Source organism: Mya arenaria, chromosome 16 (genome assembly GCF_026914265.1).
Source record: "Mya arenaria isolate MELC-2E11 chromosome 16, ASM2691426v1".
NCBI lineage: Eukaryota > Metazoa > Mollusca > Bivalvia > Myida > Myidae > Mya > Mya arenaria.
The window spans coordinates 564,926-588,683 of NC_069137.1; the positions used below are offsets into that span (position 1 = coordinate 564,926).

General features: G+C 33.2%; 2 protein-coding genes across 2 annotated transcripts in view; both read right to left on the minus strand.

The window, feature by feature from the left end:
- LOC128222254 (fibroleukin-like) overlaps positions 1-19,227 on the minus strand; it is a 48,954-nt gene extending 29,727 nt beyond the window's left edge. The window contains exon 1 of the mRNA XM_052931212.1: positions 19,168-19,227. The gene's annotated coding sequence lies outside the window, so the exon portion shown is untranslated. The remainder of the gene's footprint in view (positions 1-19,167) is intronic.
- LOC128222253 (uncharacterized) lies at positions 1,764-17,926 on the minus strand. Its single transcript, XM_052931211.1, has 9 exons — positions 17,763-17,926; positions 10,967-11,077; positions 9,833-10,418; positions 8,899-9,060; positions 7,859-8,020; positions 7,042-7,166; positions 6,088-6,184; positions 3,284-3,454; positions 1,764-2,761 (listed from the first exon to the last, which is right to left on the minus strand). The coding sequence occupies exons 2-9, from the start codon at positions 11,075-11,077 to the stop codon at positions 2,424-2,426; spliced, it is 1,752 nt and encodes a 583-aa protein (XP_052787171.1). The 5' UTR covers positions 17,763-17,926; the 3' UTR covers positions 1,764-2,423.
- Positions 19,228-23,758: the final 4,531 nt, after the last annotated feature.

The window sequence follows — 23,758 nt, forward strand, 5'->3', positions numbered from 1 at the left end:
GTGTGGTAAAATAAATGCTAAGCTTTTTTGCGGAACTTGAGTTTTGTGCTGTTCTTCCATGTTTCTTATTTGTGATTGCTTGTATTTATGTTCTATGTCTTTGGCGTTTACCCAGTGCCATTAAATCGGGTTCATGATTAAACTTGTTGCTACTAAGCTTGTTTCTGTAGTTTTTCGCATAAATATTGACGCGTGATAATTGTACCTTCAAAAATGTAATTGAACCCAAATCGAAATGAAAGTTTGATCAATTTTGATATGTGTTAAACTGATCATGCACATAGTGGACTTGAAAGGCCTCAGTTTATGTGTGATACATAAGACGAAATGAGCACCATATTAGCCTCCGGATTACCTTTATTTCCGTCTAACGTAAATATTCACCGTATAATTTGTCAATTGAAAATGACTGGATAAATTTATATTGTCTGCGTGCGTCATTATCGGTTATCATTGAATCAATCAAATTAGGTAACGACGCACATCGCCTACGCCAATATCGTAAGAAATGTATTAATATTGACTTGTAGATACACTTTCTGAATATAAGATGCTTCCCAGGTCGACTGCACGAGCGACTTGAAAGTAATTAAAACATCAACTCCAGTTAAACTGACAGTTCAAATGCCGCGACAATTACGAATACAGAGATCTGGTTCTTTTGATGTTGTGAGAATTACGTCATTGTGGATTTGTTACTTTATGCGTCTCCCGTTTAGTGTCTTGATTTGTTTGTCATCTACTTTTTATGTCAAGAAGGAAGGTCCGGGCACCAACTTTTTTTTTTTTTTTTGTGTTAATAGAACATAGATAAACTAGGACCTTTTAATATGAGTTGTCTGCGCCATTTCGGATTGTTGGGATAAGGATGCGATTGTGCACAGAGACAAGGTTAACGAGCCAGTAAAACTAATTATGTTGGCTGTTCAAAGATGATACCCAACAATCTTTGATAAACACCTATAGATTCATACACCATACATGGTGTGTGTTGCAGGTGGATACAGGTTTGTCGTTGTTCTGTGTTTCTGGCTTTGGCTCTGTGCAATTTATTGGTGTTCATGTTTAAGCTTTCGGCTACTGAATTTGTTTGTGTAGGTTTTTCATATCAAAGTTGTTTAAACTCTCAATTTACAGGGACAATTTATTACATACAGTTAACACAAACAGTTTCAACAAAGTAATGCTAAAAATTAAATACCTAGAATTAAGATTAATTTCGAAAGTCAAAATGCTTTGGACGCGGAATGTCCCGGGTTTAAACCCTAATGTTGCCATACTAAAGAACACCATACAATATGGAACTGGTAGCTTGATTGCCTGGTATTCGGCATTAAGGGTTAGTATAGGGATGCATGTTGGGGAAAGTGAGAGGATGATGTGTACAGCTGAACTAGTTTAAACAACCGAACGGTTAATATACTGACCGTTCTATGGTGGTAATCCCATCATTTACTGATAATGCTATGTGTTTCATGTATGTGTATTCGGTCTTTTATCTGTAGATAAATCAATTGAAACACGCATTACGTACAATGGATATTAGTAGAGTTAACGTAACTTTAACATAATGGTTATGGCTATTTCACGGTATATACGACGGTTGTTCGGAAAGTTCTAAATGTACTATACAAATTACTTAAACAGAAAAAAAGCTTTGCTTATTCCTGTTATCAGGGATGTTAGATGTTTTGAGAAATAAGTGCATGGCGGATAAAAACGGTCGAATCAGTTGTTTTTTGGCGTTTAAGAATACTAAATAGTACATGTTTATCGTACATTTATTAATTTCGATCAGTGAGATAAATATAAATAAATAGCACACGTATTGTACCGTCTAAACATTTAGCCTTTTGTACGTTTCAATGAAAGGCAAATCGTACATGATTGGCATTTTGTTATTTCTGTGAAAGGTGAATTTTTAATAACACTATGATTAACGGAAAAAGTTGTATCAGTTCATTTAATTCACTTATGATATTAGCTTATACACAGCAAAATAACAATTTAAGTAATAGCTCTGCCTACATGGATCAATGAATTTAACATATTTTAAATCGTTTTCCAAAGTTCAAACAATGTTAAAATAAACTGAAATAAAATATTTATTCTTTACGCTTTACAAACATATCATAATCAACTGAATTAAAATAGTTATTGATTACGATTTACAAACATATAACTATCAACTGCAATAAAATGGATATACTATTTACGCTATTTTTACATTATCAAACTAAACTCAGATCACATAGTCTTCTACATTTGCTCTGTTTGAATACAACTAATGGCAAACTAACATTGCAAATATTAGATCCAAACAAGAAAGCATATGTACTTCTTATGAACTAGTATAACGTAGGTTATCACATAAGATGAAAACACCAAAAAAGCATTTAGTAGGAGTAGTAAGGTTCAGATTACTAGGACCTACGTCTAAACATCATACTAGATGTCCTTAAATAGGAATAATAGGAAGGTCCACGAAGGGGTTTATAAGTAAAGTGCTTACTAAAGAATCGTCCATTCAGGTTTCCGTTACAAGAACTATACCACCAACCACCTCCTACAGTCTTAGCGCAGTTGGTCTCCTTCGAATAATCATAGAGCCTATTCCAGTTAAAATCGTTACTCCAGTCATCGTAATTTATATAATCGTTGTCCATATCCGGATTGTCCATATCCCGGTCATAGGTCGAGAACGGTCGATGGTTTGGGAACGATGTTCCGCCTGTCTGTGACAGGGTATAACTTCTTTGCACTGAAAGGCAATTAAAACCAGTGATTGGACGTGTGTTTCATCACAACCAACGATTACAGCTAATATAGGCGCCGATCGGCCTTCAATAAATACTGCGCTTGATAGTTTTACCAATTTCAGAAATTCCATCATCAATTGGTTTCCCACCCTTTCTCATATTAGTCGGTTAGAACATAGTATATCAATTATTGATGACTACGTAGATTACACTGACATTGATCGCTCCAACCTGATAAATCATTTCCGTACTACAACATGCTTCAAATCATAAATGAGATACATGTTAATTATACTATGCTAACGGTTACAAATAATTAAAGAAATGAAAGCAAACTCAGACACTAAAATAGAGATCGTATATTTAAAAAAAAGATATATGTGGATAAATTTAAGATTGGGTACGACGGATGCTCGGAAAACGCGCTAAAATGTAACATGACTATTATGGCTATATAATAAAAAGGTTAACTTCACAAAGATTTCATTTCCGAGTTATGCATTTTAAAATATTTTTTAACATACTGTTTGACGATTCGATTCTCTCAGAGACGTAGAACTCGTAGCGATCCGGAGATGTGATGTAGAAACCAGAGTAAACATCGTAACCAGCATTACTTCTATATCCTGTACCTCTCACGTCCACACGTAACGTCATATTTTCTTTTCTTGTCATGTCGTGAAGGTATTTTAATCCTGAAAAGCAACAACTGTATATTTAAAAGTGAAACCCGTGAATATGTAGTATTGTCATTTATTTGCTCTTCTAGATAATGCATGACATGAGAAGGAAAAGAAAATATGTCCTTGTACTTGTTCGTGAAGATAAACGAACATGTAAATGTCACAGTTAAGTTTCAAAAGGCTATTGCAAAATTTCCGTAAAGCATATATCTGTAAGCTCTCTGATATTCGCATACAACTCATTTTCCTCTTCTTGTCCTTTGTCACTATGAATTTAAATACTGTTATTATGTGTGTAATTGTATAGACTTTGATCGAACGTGCGAACCCTGGATTAACAATAAAGTATTTACCTATAAACCATAAATTCGCCATAATCTGTTAAAATATTCTATCCATGTTTTTTTTATACCTGACCAGTGTTTCATTTCCGAAATTCGAATAGAAATTGGTTTTAAAGTGCTCTAAATAAGCGTTTCCAAATACGATCTGGTTAGTTGATGGATGTTAAAAGCAAATATTTCTATGAGTTAAGACTCGTATTGTGTCATATTTTCAACTTATAGTTTTAATCAAACGAATGTTCACCTTCATTGAAAACATTATCCTATTATTTAACTGACATAGTCCGTGAATAAATACAAGTCATATAAAAAATGGACACTTAGCAAGACGAAAGTATATCGTTTATTCACTAAAAATAGTAAGAATAAATGCCCTCATTTCTGTCGATTAAACTAAACTGCTAATATGTTTAAATTCTTGCACACGTTTCCAGTGAAAGTGCACATGCTGGAAAAAATCCGTCCGACAAATCGCAGCCAGATGAGCCTTGCAGATCATCATGCAACATATTATTTATGTTACTGAATGATTCAATAAAGTCATATACTGTGATATTTAAATAAAGCACTATTAAATCTATAGTTATAGAAGAATACTTAAGTAGCTATTTAGATTGCCCTATTATGAATGAAAAAATGACTTAAATATGAGTTTGCTGAGAATGGTATGTATAATAATGTGTAATCGACACGTCGGAATGTTTGGAGCAACATTTAGTGGTTTCCGTACACTTTCAACAAAGACAAACTTTACGATCAAATAAATCAAAGGTATGATATGATTAAACTAGAATGAATGACTTTGTTCCGCATACTTCATGATATGTCGCCCCAAAACGGTGTCTTTACATGGGATAAACCTGTGTGCAGGCGTCATATAAGACACTACCAAAATGAAGAGAACATTGTTTCTTTATTTGTTGTTATTGACCATGACCTTGACCGTACGAGGACAATGTCACATATAGACTAAAATTGCATTAAGGATTCAAACTCTAACATTGTGACTTGTAGATGATAGATGACCCAATATTATTTTTGTATCAATTTAGAGAGTTTTGTGTGAAAAAAAAACGGTAAGACCCATGGCCAAAATTCTAAAACAATCATGTTATGTTGACCTTTAAAGATTATAAAAATACCATTTACGTCCGATTTTACATGTAAAAAAAGAGCTAATATGTCTCAACTTAGCGTATGATGTACTTTCATTCGTTTATTGCATGAAAGTAATCAGCAGATTTTACTAATATCTTAAGGCGTCACCTGGCTATAAACAATGACAATAATATTAAGACTCACCTCTATTGAGGTTTATAATTGTAACTTTTTAGTAAATTTAACACTAAATTCAATGATCTTAATGACTAATTTTGATTATACTAAATGAGTGGAACAGTTAAAAAAACACCCATGATTCACTCATTTGTTTATCAAAATTAGGGTTGTAATATTTGCCATGCTTTAAATGCCATTTCAACTAAGTCAAGGGGCATAACGATATTGTCACTGGATGCAGACATTCGAAATTCATAGCTTCAGAGGCATTCATGTATGGTTTCATGACTGTAGTTCTCAATCCCTTGGATAAATTCACGAAATGAGGTTGCATGCTCTTTAAGCCCTATGTCAAACATTATCAGGGCAGTAATTTTGCCAATATCTTGGAAAAAATACAAAATTCCAGAATGCGCGAGTTCACATGCTGAATAAATCCCTGTAAAAGTTTGGAGTCTAGCTCAAAGAATGATGGAAATATATACCCCGCAAGCGTGCATACGGTATAAACTATTTTTAAACTTTATGCACCAGCACTTATTGGTGCTGATAAAAAAATCCTGCAAATTCTCATCAATCTGGCAAATATTTGTTTTTAGATTTATGTGACCAAAGATGCAACTTTGTTTCTAGGTCGAGGGCTATAACATTGAGGTAACTAAAATAAGTCACACACGGAACCTGTGTGCACATCTTCACATGTTATGTGTAATTCCGATAAATTATCATCTTTCTGGAAGTTATTGATGATAAAGTTTGTGGGAGACGGAAGGACGGACGTTCTAGCGAATAAGGGCAATATTATTTTTCAACCCTCTTTTAGTAGAGGCATAAAATAATCTGCAACCCTTTAGTCGTCTATCTCTTGATCTTACCGAATCTAATTTAGTAAAGCTCTCTGATCCAACATCCATCGATATGTCTTTAGCGTCAGCAAAATCTTTAACAAACATATGATGTCTCTCCATTTTGATTGTTGAAACACAAGATCTATATAACCGCTCTACTACAGTTACATCTTACCTAACCAAAACTCTGCATCTAAAGAACCGAACCCATTCTCGTATTCCGCGAAGCTTCTGTTAAAATCTACCGATCCATCGTATCGCCGCTGGAAGACCTAAGGATAAAAACAAAAGCATGCATCAATATTGCTCCGATCTGATGCATTCAACTCGTATAGGATCGCTGAGAACTTCAATGCGATTAAAACGTGAATTACTTATAATGTTTATCTTTGTATTTTAAGTAAATAATTGTTTTTCAAGTAAATCATGTACCTCTTCAGTGTGTGTTTTAAAGATTTGACTACTGGTACTGGACTTATTACGAGGTTTCCAGTGTGTTATCATATTTGACATTTTGTATTTTACATCTGACATTTCGAAGGATAAACGAATATTGAGTAAGTAAATGCATAAGGGAAATGTGAGGGAAAGACAAATATACACATTGTCTTTCGTTGTTTTTGCTTGATGGATATACAACACGAGAGTGTTTTCGTTTTGTTTATTTTTGTTGTTTGTTTGTTTTAAATTTTAATCATCATTCAAAATTGTGTACGGATATGCAAATCATTTTCATTTAAGCATGAGTCCAATATGGTGACGTTACTCAGTATGTTTACCTTATTATGCATACCTACCGTTCAATAAGGAATTTGAGGTTGTATTAGTCATCGCTAGCAATATATTCAAAGCAAAAGATATTTTTGGGTGTTAGATCGCACCATTTTTTACCAAGCGAGCACCAGCTTATATTCACTTATATGTTCACCAGTTGGATCATAACACTGTATCAAATATATTTTCTAAAAATAAAATAAAAATAAATGAAAGTTGAATTGTGGTTCTTATAAAAAAACGCACCATAACGTATATGGACGTAACTTGTAATTGAAATTGCGTCTTTAAAATTCTATCCCAGCGCTGAATTGGAACCGATAGCTGACATTATAAAATATCAAATTGACCTCACCGTCCACCCTCCACCGCTTGTTTCCATGTCACAGTATACGGATACTTTCTCTCCACTGTCCAATGTGACGTCGTATGCGCCCGACGGCAAAGTGGCGTCTAGCTTTAAAAGGCCTTGACAGTCGGCTGAAATTCAAGAGAAGTACGTGTGATTTTAAAGTAGATGATGTACATAATGGTTGTGATTGTACCAAGCCATTGGCCTTATAATGAATTTGAATGCCTTATACTCGACAATCCCATACATTTATATTGCCTTTCTACACTGTCGTATAATCATTTTACATCAGTAAATATCTGAACATACAATCAAGACAAATTTATTGTAGTTCGAACTTTGTTCTAATTTCTAACTGAAAAAGATAGCTTTTTTGGCAATATTCTAAGACTGGTAATGTGTTTACATTTTCGGTTTGCATTTAACACATTCTGAAATTAAAGACCTACACGAATTTGTAGGATGTCATGAACTGACAGTGAGCTAAACTTTTAAGTTAAACGAGTTGTAAATGCGCGAAAGCAAATAGTTAGCATTAGGAATATGAATGAATGTTGAATATGTTGAACTAAGACAAAGGTAATTAAGTGTATACTCAATCTATGACAGGCGAAAATGAGCTCTGTTGATATAACAAAGACAAGAATTTTAACAATGAGATTACGTTTCAAAACAAACGTATAAAGTTATTACAATTCAATCAAATAATTATTTCGAAATATTTTTAACTATATATAATGGCCTGCTTTTTAAGCACGTTGCAAAAATTATAAACCCTCGCATGATTCATTTACACTAATGTTCATCAAATATTACTCACACGGGCAAATGTGACATTCTTCTGTCTCCGTAGCATTTCCAATGCATATTGCATCAGCTATGGCCGTTGGGGCATTGCAGGTTCTGTGCCTAGTTCTAGTGCCAAACTCACGAATACTCGAACAATCAGACCATGATGACCAGTCACTCCAGGGGTCGTGAACTATATAAAACTAGTACATTCACTTACAATTACTAAATATTGGACGAATGAACATTTCAAGTGTATTTATAACATTGATTAGATACCATTTATAACAAAAGTGAATTGTATTCAGACATTTGGTAGTGTTATTAAATGCGTAATTAAACGCAGGTTAAACAATTGTTGATGAGTAAATTCGTAATAGGCTTCTTTAGATGGCAATGCTTAAAATGACAATTGCTTGTTCAAGTATTGAAATGTAGACAAAAGGGATAACAATGTATAAGGTTTCCCTAGCTGGTAGCGCTCTCATAATTACTTTCATTGCGAATATGTTTTGTTAACGTTTCAACTAAACTTTAATTTCAATGAAGAACAAATACTTGTGGAAAGACCAAAATGTGAACATTCAAATAATACAGAGATCGAAGATAGAACAGTAAGGCACTACAGCGTCGAACTATAATTACTATATCTTAGTGAGGATAAAAGTATTGAATTCGACTTTGAACCTTTATGGTGACTTATAGTACTTCATACCGACTATGTTTTGAGCTAAAATTTGAGTTAAACGAGTTGTACATGCGCGAAAGCAAATAGTTAGCATTAGGAATATGTTGAACTAAGACAATAGTAATAGGTATGTAAAGATCAAATAAGTGTATACTCACTCTATGATGTCACAGGCGAAAATGAGCTCTTTTCATTTAACAAAGAAAATCAGTTTAACCATGAGATTGGGTTTCAAAACAAACGTATAAAGTTATTACAATTCAATCAAAGAATTATTTCGAAATATTTTAACCATATATAATGGTCTGCTTTTTAAGCACGTTGTAAAAATTATAAACCCTCGCATGATTCATTTACACAACTGTTCATCAGATATTACTCACACGGGCAAATGTGACATTCTTCTGTCTCCGTAGCGTTTCCAATGCATATTGCATCAGCTACGGCCGGTGGGGCATTGCAGGTTCTGTGCCTTGTCCTAGTGCCAAACTCACAAGTCCTCGAACAATCAGACCACGATGACCAGTCACTCCAGGGGTCGTGAACTATACAGAAAAATAGTACATTCACTTATATATACTAAATATTGGACGAATGAGCATTTCAAGTGCATTTATAACATTGATAAGATACAATATATAAACAAAAGTGAAGTGTATTCAGACATTTGGTGGTGGTGTTAAATGCGTAATTCAAGGCAGGTTAAACAATTGTTGATAAGTGGATTCTTAATAGGCTTCTTTAGATGGCAATGTTTAAAATGACAATTGCTTGTTCAAGTATTGAAATGTAGACAAAAGGGATAACCATGTATAAGGTTTCCCTAGCCGGTAGCGCTCTCATAATTACTTTCATTGCGAACATGTTTTGTTAACGTTTCAACTAAACTTTAATTTCAATGAAGAACAAATACTTGTCGAAAGACCAAAATGTGAACATTCAAATAATACAGAGATCGAAGATAGAACAATAAGGCACTACAGCGTCGAACTATAATTACTATATCTTAGTGAGGATAAAAGTATCGAATTCGAGTTTTAACCTTTATGGTGACTTATAGTACTTCATACCGACCATGTTTTGATTATATTTTGTGTATAAATTATGATAAAAAAGCGTTTTTCCGAAGGATAACAACATCTAGTGGCTCCAACACTCAACCGCTCAAATTTATGAATGCCATTGCATTGATCATTCAGGGAGGCATTTATTGCAACTTCGTGCAAACTGGTGTTGGCATCCTCAGAGGTATTTTCAAAATAAGTACACTGTATAGTTAGGTTATAAATGAGTTTGCTTCTCCTAGGTTAAACTTACGTGTACTGATGACGCCAAATATATTATCCTCAATAGTAGATCTCCTTTCGTCAATGATGTCAACAACTTTATTTGCTCTGTCAATCAGTCCCGTCATTGTATTGTTCATTTCATCTGTTGTCATTTGTAGTTGCTTGTCCAAGTTCTTCTGAATTTCAGCATTTATGTTTTTTGAATAATTCAACACTTCAGAGCGCAATGTACTCTCACTATTAGCTGATGATTTAGATATGTTTTCCAAAGTCATAGCTATATTATCTGAACTTGTTTTGACATGTTCAGTGACAGTCTTAACTAAATTTGTTACAGTTGTTGATGCATTTTCACGAAATTCAACCAAAGTGTCTTTGATAACATTATTTATTGCCAAGAATTCCGTTTTGTGTTTGGCAAATGAATGTTGGTACATTCCAAGGGTACTTTTAAGTTGTTTAAGTTCATATTGTTTTCCAACTTGTCCTGGTGTATAGTCAGTCTTGTGAATACAAGTTCTAGTATTTTCGGAAGCTTTGGAAGTTGATTGTACTTCAATCTCTTTTACCTTAGTGACCAATGATCGGATGTCTGCATCCATAGTGTCCATTTTCTGTGAATACAAATAGAAGGGTCTTCGCTTAGAATTATCCTGTCGAAACAATTATCTTTGAAACTCAATGTTGGTGTCCCAAAAAACGGTTTATGTGTTATTAACGCAACTGCGATGGCATTATTAAAATATAATATTATTGTATCTATTTAAAACACAGTTCACTACTTCAAAAATAACACGCATGTTCAGCCTGAACAAAACTTGCTGGTTGCCTTTTCATGTCACGTGTCATTAGTAGATTTTATTTTAGATCGCATCATCAGTTATAATAGCGACCAATCGACATAGCAGGGTTTACACGTCTGATTATGCGGCTATTACATGTGAAATGGACTCGTCAATAGAGTTCTGTTGGCGACATTTTTTCTCTATCGCTGTTACAATTGAATGATCTAACTAACTGATATTAAAGAACGCTAAACAGCAGACTAAACAGATGATGATTTGCACATAAAAGTTTCGATGTCTGAACCTTAATATTGAGTCCATGTAAGATCCTAGGATATTTATGCGGGAACGGTTGTCATGCAGACATTAATACCTACCGCCATAACTTTTATGAGTTGGCTCTCTACTCTGCTCAATCGGCCTGCCGTAACATGCGCTGCAAAGGTCGTAAGCACCATCATTACCACAGGTAAGGCACGGAACAACATCTTAAACATAAAGTAGAAAGGAGATTCAAAGTTCATATAATTATTGATGTCAATTGATTTACTTTATTCTCTACTGACTTTGCCAGTTATTTGTAATTAAATGAAACACACGTATCGTTCCGTCTATATACTATGGGGCATTATCTTACAAATCTACAACATGTATTCCTTATAAGCGAAGTTATGGGTTAGCAATTTAAATTGAGTTCATTGTAACATGTGGTATTTATTTTTTTGCTTCATAAATTAAGGTTTTATCACGAAGAAATGTTCAAAATTAGGCAGGTGCTTCCAACTGCTGTCAAAAGATAATGTAGCTTTATTTAGTTTATATTTTATATATTTTAAGCGAAAGTGAAGAAAGTTATATAACTAGGTCTTTCTCGCTGGCATAATGCTATGGTGTTTTGTTATTGGATAACCGGAAAACCCGGAAATAAACAATTTTCTGGCTTGGCGATCACCTACCAAACTCACATGTGCCCAGACTATAATGTCAAACGAGTCCTTTAACCACTCCATTAAGCTCCATTAAGCTACACCCAGCTATATTTTATAGCTTAAATGATTTTTAAATGTGTTTAAGAGATGTTTTCAGTATTAATCAGTCCGTACTGAGATTGGCAAAATACTTAGCAATTTTTTATTGATAACAAAAGCAAATGATATTTATGAGAGTATTAAACCTTTAAATGGATATTGAATAACTTATGTTGCAGTTAATTTTGTCAACCGCAAATACAAGCATAAAAGGAGAGACAGCAGTGGTGAAGGTGACAGTGTAAAACAAAAACAATTTGATGTAAGGTACCCGTCAGAGGTGTTGAATATTACAGGCAATAAGATCTTAAATCAGGCAAATTCGTTGTAATTTAACGAAAACTATGAAATCATAAAAGCAATAGTGTTTCTGAAACAGATTTAGTCAATTTTAAAGTTCCTGATACAAGGGTCGGATTAACAACCTCCAAGATATAACTATACGACTGGATATATTAGAGGCGAATTAAGGTGCCATTGAGCATCTTCACAATGAAGTGCCAATTTAAAAAACAACAACAAAAAACTTCAAAATTAATTATGTATGGGTTGCACTCTAAGACTGGAACAAGCGCGTCAATGAGATGTTGTTGAATGTTAAGGGCAAGGAAGAGAACACAGATATTTTGGTTGTCTTGCTGTAGGTCAAGGTCATAGAACAACATATGTAATGTGAGAGCATCCCAGACGAAGTGAATTATCGAATGTTACAGTCAATGCGGAACAATAAACGCCATGGAATACTTCGGAGGAGATTGCAGGTATCTTGGATATAAAGTGTAAGTAGAAGTGAGGTTGATTGTTGAAAGTTTACAGACTTTATAGAACGTACAAAATACAGTCCAAGATTGACAACCTGTTTTCAGAGAGTACAATTTATTTTTAGTTTTAGTCTCCCTTGGCATTTGTCAAATAGGCGAAAATGCTCAATTCAAGGCTGAACACTGCAGATGTGTTGGTTTTTACTTTTTTAGAAACTTGAATGGTTTAAATGATGTATCACACAATACTGTTTGTAAAAAGCATAGGTAACTGGCAGTCACTTTGAGAGAACATGTGGTGATTGAATCGTCCGCTCAGATATGATGTATGTGTCGATTGATATCTAAAAGTATGATTTAAAACAGCTATATTGTAGAGCATTACGATTGTCTTTTATATAGTAGTATATTGCTGAATGGTAGACTAGACCTTATATGAACCAACCATCGCTTACAACCCATACTAATCCAGATATGCATATAAAAATGCAATAGCGCCCAACGTGCCATGATATCAGTGATTCATATAGTATACTGCTGAATGGTAGCCATGACATTATATGTAGAATCCCTGGCTAATGAATATTCCATTCTTAACCCGGAAAATCTAGACAGATATTGTTTGTAAGATACTGATATATATGACAAATTTAAATTGAATGTTATATAGATCTCAGCAAAATAGTTATGACGATGTTATTAAACGCATATATATGTTTGCAACAAAATACATATATTATAAAAATAATGAAATAATCAAACTTTTTAAAAACAACAACCACAAAACTGTTAAAATTAAAAATTCCAACATAACTGTTGAGATGTAAAAGTTCGACCTATAATTAGATGTCATACCATTATCTTGTACAGTTGGAATAAGTTGGAATAAGCACGTTTGCATGTTTGCATGACAAATGAACGATGCGTGTATTATAGACGATGTACAAGTCTTAGTAAATTGTATGTTCTGTTCTGTTAAGATCTGCACAATAGAGACATTTCAGACATTTCAGGCAACAGACTCTTCAGGTTCTGCCTTTTGCACTAAATAACACAGACAATAGAGGTTTAAATCGAATCCAGTCAATCTACAGGGCATATATAACTAGATGATAATCTACAGAGAACCGCTTTCAGCAATTGTATAGCTGTTTATCTGTTTACCTTTTATGTTAAAGTATCTTGTTATCTCCTTTAAAACAGCAAACATTTGTTTTGGTCCCTATAAAAATATCATTTAAGCGGCAATAACAACAAGGTAACGTTATATTACTGCCGACAATAGTATTAAAAATAAATCATAAATACCGTTTCTATCCGTTTTGGTACGGGTTTATATTAGCATGTGAAACGAAATAAACCGGGCATTTTTGTAATATGATTTTTTTCAGCAATTCTGCATCGCTCGATATAACTTTCATGATATATTGTGCAGCTTTCTTCATGCAACAACTTAAACAGGGGTATAATATGTTTTCTTTCATGCTTTACGATGAAATATGGCGTTTTAACAGTGAAATAACAACAGTGAAAATATCAATTTGATATTTTCACTGCAAAATAAGGAGTGAAAATATCAATTTTCAGAACTACTTTTAAAATCCTTTGTTGTTACATGTACTTGCCTTGGTCAAAACAGAACACTGGACTTCAGTAAATTATGTCGAAAAATGTTTAAAAAAAATAAAGAAATATTTTATAAATTTAAATAAATATATAATTGGAAATTAACAACTTACCGTTTATTACCGGTTATCCCGTTTATCAAACATTTTACTGATCTTTGAAGCTGAATGTTCGAACATTTGCTTTCATTCCAAACAAATTACAAAAACAACTGTTCGAACATGAATTAAATTTTATAGCATCGTTCAAATGTATTTTGAACTGTTAACCGTTGTAGTACGTAAAATGAGCTTCCTGGAGAATTCACACAACAATTTACAGATAGATCCGATATTTTTTACCCCACCCACATCTCAAAACGTGTCAACAAACTAGTGTGGCATTTACCCTTCTGGAAAGCAAACATTTTAAAGCGAAACAGACTGGCCTGTAAGATGACTGAATATTAACTTACTATAAAAACACACGTATATGCAGTCTTAAACTAAGATGAATGGTTAAAATCCAATGAGTATCCACATTTTTTTTGCTTACACATTTGACCTTCCAAATTTTCATTCCATAAATAGCGGCGTAGTAATTTGGTTAAAATAGTGTTTTCATTATTTTTTGGAACATTTGTGCACTAATAATACTTCATTTTTTACTGTTCATAAAGCTTTGCAATAAAAAACGAGCGAATATTCAGCTATAAGAATGAATAGCAGAGAACTATTTTTCAGCAAACCGAAAGTCGAAAAGTTGACAGCTATAATTATGCATGAGGGGCGCCCAACGGGTAGCGGCATAAAGCCCACCCTTTTCAAAAAAGGGGGTAATTCAGAAATAAATAAAAAAAAAACATAAAACTCCGAAAATAAGCATAAAAGAAACAGAAAAATTGTTTATTTCAGTGTAAGATCGTATTTAATTTCACTCCTGATCATGAAAAACTACATTTTCACTCGTGGCTTCGCCCCTCGTGAAAATATGTTTATCTATGACACTCGTGAAATAAAATACAATCTTACACTGAAATAAACAAATATCCTCTATAAATTAAATGTCATAATCGGATGAAAACACAAATGTTTCATTGAATTTCATATAATTTACTTAATAATCTACATACTGATACCATCCATTTCATTCATTTATCTAGTGCATTTTTCTGCAAGAGCTATTTACAATAAACACACTGTTTTTTAAAGTGGACTAAAATTAGAACGGTGTGGTGCATTATAATGCATGCAACAATAAAATCCGAGGATATCAGGATTAATAAGGTAGGAACCTTTTGACAGTGTAAGCATGTACACTGTGTTCATAGTAAATCAATTGGAATAAAAAAATTGTTCTCGCTATTTTCAATTGAACAAAAACAAGTTCCATTGGCTTTAAAGACTTACTATGTTTGCTTTATTTGATCTTTAAAAAAAAAAAAAAAAAAAAAATATATATATATATATATATATATATATATATATATATATATATATGTGTGTGTGTGTGTGTGTGTGTGTGTGTGTGTGTGTGTGTGCGTGCGTGCGTGCGTGCGTGCGTGCGTGCGTGCGTGCGTGCGTGCGTGCGTGTGTGTGTGTGTGTATGTATTATACAAAATTTCTTAGGAACATATAATAATACAATGAAAATTACTACATATGTCATTTTAAATATAATCAATTCTGTAATTTACTTAATTTCTGTGGATAAACATTATTGTAAATTAGTAGAAAACACATTTGGTGTGATTCCACATTCAACAGCTGATAAAATAAAGGTTAAGCATGCGATCAGAAGTGAAACAGATATTAATAGTGATGCTGATTAGTACGCAACTGTGTTATGTCATTGCAATTCATGACAAATATTTGTGCCATTCTGAGTAATTATTCAACATTAATGTGTTTTTACTGTTATTTTCACTGCCATCTAACTGATGCAGACTTAGAAGGCAATGAACTCGTTCCCTACTTGTATGTGTATATCATATCAATTTCTTTCTTCTATCATTATAATGAGGACATATTAAAAACCAAGTTATTAAATAAAAACATTGATGTGATTTGCTATTGATAAAGTAGCACAATAATCAGTCATGTATGTTTAGGAAGAATGAAGTTAGACAATCATCTAGAAAATTCTATTTTCTCTTTGTTTTTTTTTTTGAGCTTCATAATCTTTTTTTATAAGATGATATCAAAACTTCAACATAGTTACTTATCGACTTATTGAAATAGTTTTGTTATAACCTATCAAAACCGTATAATACGTTTGAATACTATGTTTTGTCAAAGATTTTTTGTCAATGCGTGTAGCTGATTATGATTATGCTGATTATGTGTGCATGTATTTTGTATGAATATTCAATTTCAACAGGCCATATAATTCACTTACAGAGCCTTACAAGTTCAGCTTTGTGCAATGAACTATATAATTTGACATAGAGTCTTTCACGCAGCAGTCATACAATAAAGAGTCTCACAGATTCTCTGCATTATTATTGTCAAGAAACACATGTTATGAACGAATACTTTTAGCCACAGTGTGATTCCAATACAAACTTTGTATTTTATTTTTCTGTTAAAATTTTTCGTAATTATATTATGTATTGTGACCTAAATTGTGTATGTACCTTGTAAATGTTAATGAAACGTCAATTACCATGGTAACAATAGTTTATTTTTCCTTTGAGACTGTCTATTTTTTATTAAGATGATACCTTTCATTATTTAACATCGAAATATTACAGGAATATCATATGGCTATTCACTTTATCAATAAGTGTTTGACAGGGAATAGTGTACCATGTGCAAAGATGTAAATGATGCAAACTTAAGGCATGAAATTCATTATAAAGTCTGCTTGTCACGTGACTTTCTGAATAAATAAAATTATACGTCGCTTTATATATTAATGATTTGCAGTTTTAACACAAATGTTTTATTTAAGTATAACAACGAGTTATTTTTATTGTTTTTATAACCTATTTTCTGTGACCATTGCCTTCATGACCAAACTTCAAATGTACCTACTTTTTAAAAATTCTAAAAAATCATGACGTTTTTACCAAATGTTCTAATATGGAATATTTGTTCAATGCATATTTAAGAAGTTATATGATTCTGAAATGTGAATTAATTTTATAAGAAAATAAACAACACATATTTGTATTACATTATCTACTTTATCTTCATTTACAGGTTTCAATTTTGAGATATTTTGACAGAAAATTTGATAAAGAAAGTTAAAAATTAAAACTTTAAAGGTCCATACCTCTGCATATGCAGGGTTGATTATCGTATATGCATATTCGCGTTTTACAAGTACCTTAACATTCTAAATTATGTTTAATATGACATACCTCATGAAATAATTGTATACATTTGTTAATGATACTTAAGGGTGATTGTCCAGTATTTTGAAATAGATTGTAAACAGTAGTCTACAATAACATATGCCACATTTTCATTTAAGGTTGGCAATACTGGTAAAAGTCACAGTTGCGTGTTTTCTTTCACGAAATAACTATACTTTGTTCAACGATGTCGAAATTATATGTCACGTGTCTTTAGCTTCAAACATTAAAAAGGTTTGATCTGCGTCCTAATAGTATCATAATAACGGATGCGCTTTCACACCACGAAACAAGTCAACTGAGCGTAGGTATTTCAATTCAAGTAGAAATCTTACATGCATTATTCGAGCATACAGATTTCCGTACGTCTCGATATTAAAGAACAAATTGCAAACCTTTGAAAAACATGCTTCATAAATACCTTTTCAAATGTTAAAGTGAATATAGCGCTTCGTAAATTGCATCCAGTCTGAACCTCTTGCTTGTACACAATAAAATCATATCCGCTTCTGGCAAAGAAATGATAAGCCACGATCTTACATATGAAGCTATTACGAGCCTCAGTCCAGGTATATCTATTTATAAATCCTGCAGTCTTACCTTGTTAACTGTTTGCCGAATAGAAACGCGTAGTTCCGAGCAGAAAATTACATGATACATAAGTCATAACATTTGTAACAACAACTTTGTCTTTTTTTAAAAAGTCAGGAATTTCATTGCTAATATCTTTGTGCTGATTATTTTATTCCATATTTTGAGTCTTCTTATTCTGCCCAAAGTAATTATTTTAACAGACGGCAGAGCCTAGTTCCATGACTTGCAAATGTTCATGTATGTCTGTGTTTGAGTTCCCTCCTTTTTTACTCAAAATGTGCATTTCTTTTCCTGTTATCAATACACAAACCAGATTACAACCAATGACATGTAATTATCAATTAAAGGTGTCAACACTATCTTAATTATGGTATTGCAGACTAAACTGTATCCTGGCTAACTCGTTTACAATGGGGTGAATTTGTACTAGGGTTGTGGATGCATTCAAGAGAGCATTATTATAGTATGTTGGCAATAAAATAAGTTTTGGATTCCAAACTGAGAATATATCTTGCTATTTTGGACTGGAATGAGAATGTAGATTCTAAACATTTCAGAGGGATGCAGAAAAAAGATCTAGTCGAACTTACAAAATGCCAGTTAGGAACAGGAAAATAATCATTTCAAAGAAAATACCTGGAAAACATTGCTTGGTCATCTTTAGTTCATATAGTAGATAGTAGTGTGGGGAAATTCATCGTCTGCTCTGATAAGCCCTGTGTGTTAACATTTCTCCAGGGTGTGCTAACGATAGAACACTGAGTTTAACAGACAGGTACATAGCAGAGGGAAATTACAATAAGCCACTCCCTATTTACTCGCTGCCGAGGCATCGAATGTTGCCCCCTAATTTAAGTATCGTTTACGCAACGCTGGAAGGTAGACAAACCCCACTCTCGTATATAAAGATAACGACTTCTTTTTGCACCTACTGTGTGTGAAAATGTATCGATAGCTTCAAAACATATAAAAGGTTCAAATTCAAAGCAAAACGGTTCTAATTATATCTAAATTTAGTGTCACTTAGAACTGTGTCGCTTTCATGCAAAGATAAGATTCACTTAGCGTAGCAATTTTAGTTCAAGTATAAAACATACATGAGCTTTACGAACATATTGGTCCTCTCAAATCAACAAGATTTATATTTTAAAATGTGAATTATTGAATATTAAACATTTCTGTTCTTCGCATTAAAGTCACAAGGAAACATCTGCGAAACAGTGTATACATACCTTGCACAATGTTGAAATAAACACTGCACCGTGTAGCTCTGGTTATTTCCAGTCTGAACTAAAAGCTTGCGTTAACTAAAATTGTTTCTTCCAGAAATTAATAAGTCACGATGTTTATATGAAGCTATTACGAGCCTCAATCCAGGTGTATCTATTTATAACTCCTGCAGTCTGAATCCTTCACTTGCATTGCATGCCATCAAATTACGTTGTTTACCGGCTAGAAATTGTTTTTTTCGTGCAGACTTCGAGTAGGAAATATAATGGTAATCATATATGTACGATCATATTCTCGGCGTATTAAGGTGCATAAAAAAGGTATGATATTATTTATCAATTTAAGGTGTGGCCAATTCCTTTCCCCAAATGTTGAAGGCAATGGGAATATGCGATTTCTTCCAAATGCCAGTTAAAAGATTATCAGGGAATTTCAAAAACTGCAACAGCATGATTTCGTCTGCTCCGAAAACAAAACATTTAGCTGCACTGAAGATTCCGTTGATCTTGGCTTTCGCTTAAATGTGAGGTTGCAAAACAGGTAACATGTGCGTGTTCACTACAATTTGTGCATTAGTCATCTAGCTAGGATATTAAAACTCAACTTCAATCGTTATGCTGTGTGTCGCAACTCCATTCTTTTATAACCACATGCTTATGGTATGCTGTAAACAAAAAAAATCATTTTTGTCAGAGTGTTATTTGGACAACTGTCGTATTTATGGCGTATCGACGTGTACCTCTGTTCAACAATAGTACTCGTCACATCCTTTACGACAAACTGTCGTATTTCTGATGGTTGTACGTGTTCATCCATTGAGTTTCAGCTATGTCACGACTATTTTGCGCTACCCTCGTTGTAAAGGGGCGTACACGTGTACCTCTGTGGAAACATAGTATTTGGTACAAATGTTTTGAAAATGCCTTCGTTTTAATGACACGAATCTGCAAATCCCTGTTTCTGCTAATCCAAATTTATGTAATAATATAAATTCTATAATTCATTATCAGACATTTTATTTGTTTACTTGCATAATGTCCGTTTTAATACAACCGAAAATAGCTTTATTTTTTTAAAAGAAAACAAAACACAGTCTTCATCATTTTAAGTTTTAAATTTGCGAAATATTCAGTTTTTCTTCTTATTTTCGAAATTTATAACGAAATTCTAGATCTAGTAAGTACACATGGAATACTAAGATTAAGGATACAACGGATATATTTAAGGTTCAATGTAGTAACAATCTTTTTTATTTTTAGATTTAGATTTATTTTTAGAACTGCTTCATAATGAACATGACGTTTTCTTAGTAAGTCATGTTGAGGTTTTCCAGTTTTAACAAACTGATAACAAGGATTACTAAATAAACTTACAACAACGTGTGACTTTTCAGTAATCAATCCCGCTAAAAATATGTAAAAAATAGGCTTGCTTGCTTGTAAAGCACGAAACAAAACTGCAAAACTAAAAACGTCCCTTTTTCTACAACGTTTATCGATGAGATGATACTCTTATGATGTAGATAAGAAGCTGAAAGCGCAGATATGTTTTCGCTGATAAGCTATCGAAGTAAGTAGAAGATATGAAACCACTAGGAAATAGGGAAGATATTCATTCGGGGATAATACAAGATATCATGTTAAATAGAGTTTGTATGATTATGAACGGAGATTGCAAAACCTATTTGACAAAAGAGGTACACGTACATGTATTTTCGATAATTGTAATATACTTTATGATAAATTAAATATACTTTTTTGTATAAAACATCGACCTGCAAACTATTTCGGATATGGATGGCAAATATATAGCCATCGCACATTTAAAGTGAAAATCATAAGTAAGAGATCAGACAGCGCTGTTTTCTTTAAAAAAAACAAAAATAGCGACGTTCATCTTATCAGATGACAGATTTCAAAATCAAAGCGATGATTGTGATGAAATTCGATGGAACTTCTACCCCGGAAACAAATTTATTGACAGGGAATTATCGTAAGGAGGCAACTATTTATAAAGGCGTGGGTCAATCCCTATCTTAAGTTAACCATCCAAATCTCTGCCCGGACACCGTCCTGAAAATTTCAGCACCTACCGCTGTGTGTTAATGTTAATTTAATATACAAGAAAGTAACAACTTGTAAAATACTGGCCGACAAAAAAAAAAAAACAATAATTTCTTTGGATTTGAAAGAAGTTCAAAATATATAAATTTCAAAAAATGACAATTGAACATAAGCCATTATTTTGATATGTTTAATTGTATTCAAATACCCGCCTATTTGAATAAACCTTTCAGGTGTAATCATTAAACATATATTTAGAATAAGATGTTCGCTGACTGAATGTACTCCGACAATTTATAGCTGTAATGAGACTGATGATAATGAAATCGATCGTTCAATTTTGCAGGATTCACCTCTGAAGGCTTTTCTGAAATATGACATGCCAATTGATGTGTCGAAGAATCAATTCCTTTGTTGATAAACCCATCATAACTGGCATAGTAATATATTCACCTGCTTTGAAAAATAAATCAGTGTCATAGCAAACTATTATCATCTAATGTTTAATATAATAAAACATTCCAACAGGGCATTCCATGGTAATCATATATGTACCAACAGATATACGGTATATAGGAGTGTTTGAAAAACTAATTTAACTTTATAAAAAAAAACTGTGTGGTTATACACTCTTTTAAGATACTGCAGGTACTTGAACACTACCCAGGCGTTAAAACAACAACATGTTTACGACTGGTCCGAGAGCAAAACTTCATAACTGACGTGCTATTTCTAATGTGTTGGCATTGAATTATATTGGAGATGGCGAAACATTTATTGTTACAGAAACGAGTTGGTGTAGAGCTCGTTTTGTGCAGTACGCCATCCAGGCAGTTGTACAATATACATGCTTAGACCGGCATGCAATATTGCATGAGGAAATTTATTCAAGAGAGAATCAGAGAGAGTTAAAGATAAACTTCATAGTGAATAATTGCAAACGACGTTTTAACGCAACTGCAACGTATACGTGTAAGACTGACTGCATATACATGTACATGAATACCCCTGTGTGTCACAACCGTTCTGGTGTTTATATTACAAAACGTTTATGCTCTATTGTAAACAATTTATCAACTGTATTTCGGGTGATAGTTAGACAACCGTCGAATATTGTCACAAACTCGAATTGATGATACATATAATTTTACCCTTTATAGTTAAATATGTTGCACTCTCTGTGGATAACTATACTTTTACTATACTTTTAAGTTATTTTAATTGAATTTACACGGACATCATGCAAGTGAACAAATAAAAATAAATAAAAAAAGTGTACAATTTGATATAGATATTTTAAAATTGGATTATAAGAAACAGGAGTACACGTGCACAATAATGCAGGGGATTGCCTAAACGTATGTGACAAATACTATAGATCAACAAAGCTCAACGTACACGTACCAAAAATACAGGGAATTAACATAGTGTATGTGACAAATACTATAGATCAACAAAGCTCAACGTACACGTACCAAAAAATACAGGGAATTGACATAGAGTATGTGACAAATAATATAGATCAACAAAGCTCAACGTACACGTACCAAAAATACAGGGAATTAACATAGTGTATGTGACAAATACTATAGATCAACAAAGCTCAACGTACACGTACCAAAAATACAGGGAATTGACATAGAGTATGTGACAAATAATATAGATCAACAAAGCTCAACGTACACGTACCAAAAATACAGGGAATTGACATAGTGTATGTGACAAATACTATAGATCAACAAAGCTCAACGTACACGTACCAAAAATACAGGGAATTAACATAGTGTATGTGACAAATACTATCGATCGACACAAGTCAAAGTACACGTCCAAAAATACAAGGGTTTCCGAAACCTATGTGACAAATTCTATAGCTCAAGATATGTATACGATTACTGATTACGATGGTTTCCCCAAAAGTATTAGAGCCTAAGTAAGGTTCATTTAGACGTATCATTAAGAACGAGTTTTTTTTTTTGTCAAAAGTGTTTGACGAATAATATTGCTCCACAAGGGTCCCCTTAAAAATTCTTATAAATTAGAGATTTTCGCCAAAAATATTTGACAAATACTAACGCAAAAGGTATTACTAATGCTCAACAGAGGTACACAAGAGCGTATCATGAAAACAAGTTCGTTGCCAAAGATGTGTTACAAAGAGTATAGCTAAACAGAACAACACGTGTACGTTTAATTGATACGAAGGCTTTTTAAAACATGTACCAAATATTATATCTCAACAGAGAAACACGTGCACGTTCCATTAAATCGAGGGTTTTGCAAAATGTCCTTGACAAAACTGGTGTTCGACGGATGAACACCTTCGATTATCAGAAATACGACATATCGGCGTAAATGATTGGGCGAGTGCTCTAGCTTAAGTACACGTAGACATGCCACATAAACGACAATTGTCCAAATAGCACACTGAATGCAGCGCTCTTTTGTTTACAGCATGCCATGAACTCTTTAGGGTAGCTTTATGTTTTGTTTTCGGGGAAGACGAAATCCTGCTGCTGTTGTTGTTAAT

Bases quoted from the DNA above. Each gene is read 5' to 3' on its own strand.
- LOC128222253 (XM_052931211.1), bottom strand. From the start codon at position 11,077: ATGTTGTTCCGTGCCTTACCTGTGGTAATGATGGTGCTTACGACCTTT. The intron at 6,185-7,041 runs GTGAGGTCAATT...TTTTATCCTTAG, and splicing joins CAAGCGGTGGAGGGTGGACG to GTCTTCCAGCGGCGATACGA. The intron at 3,455-6,087 runs GTAAGATGTAAC...GTTGCTTTTCAG, and splicing joins AGATGCAGAGTTTTGGTTAG to GATTAAAATACCTTCACGAC.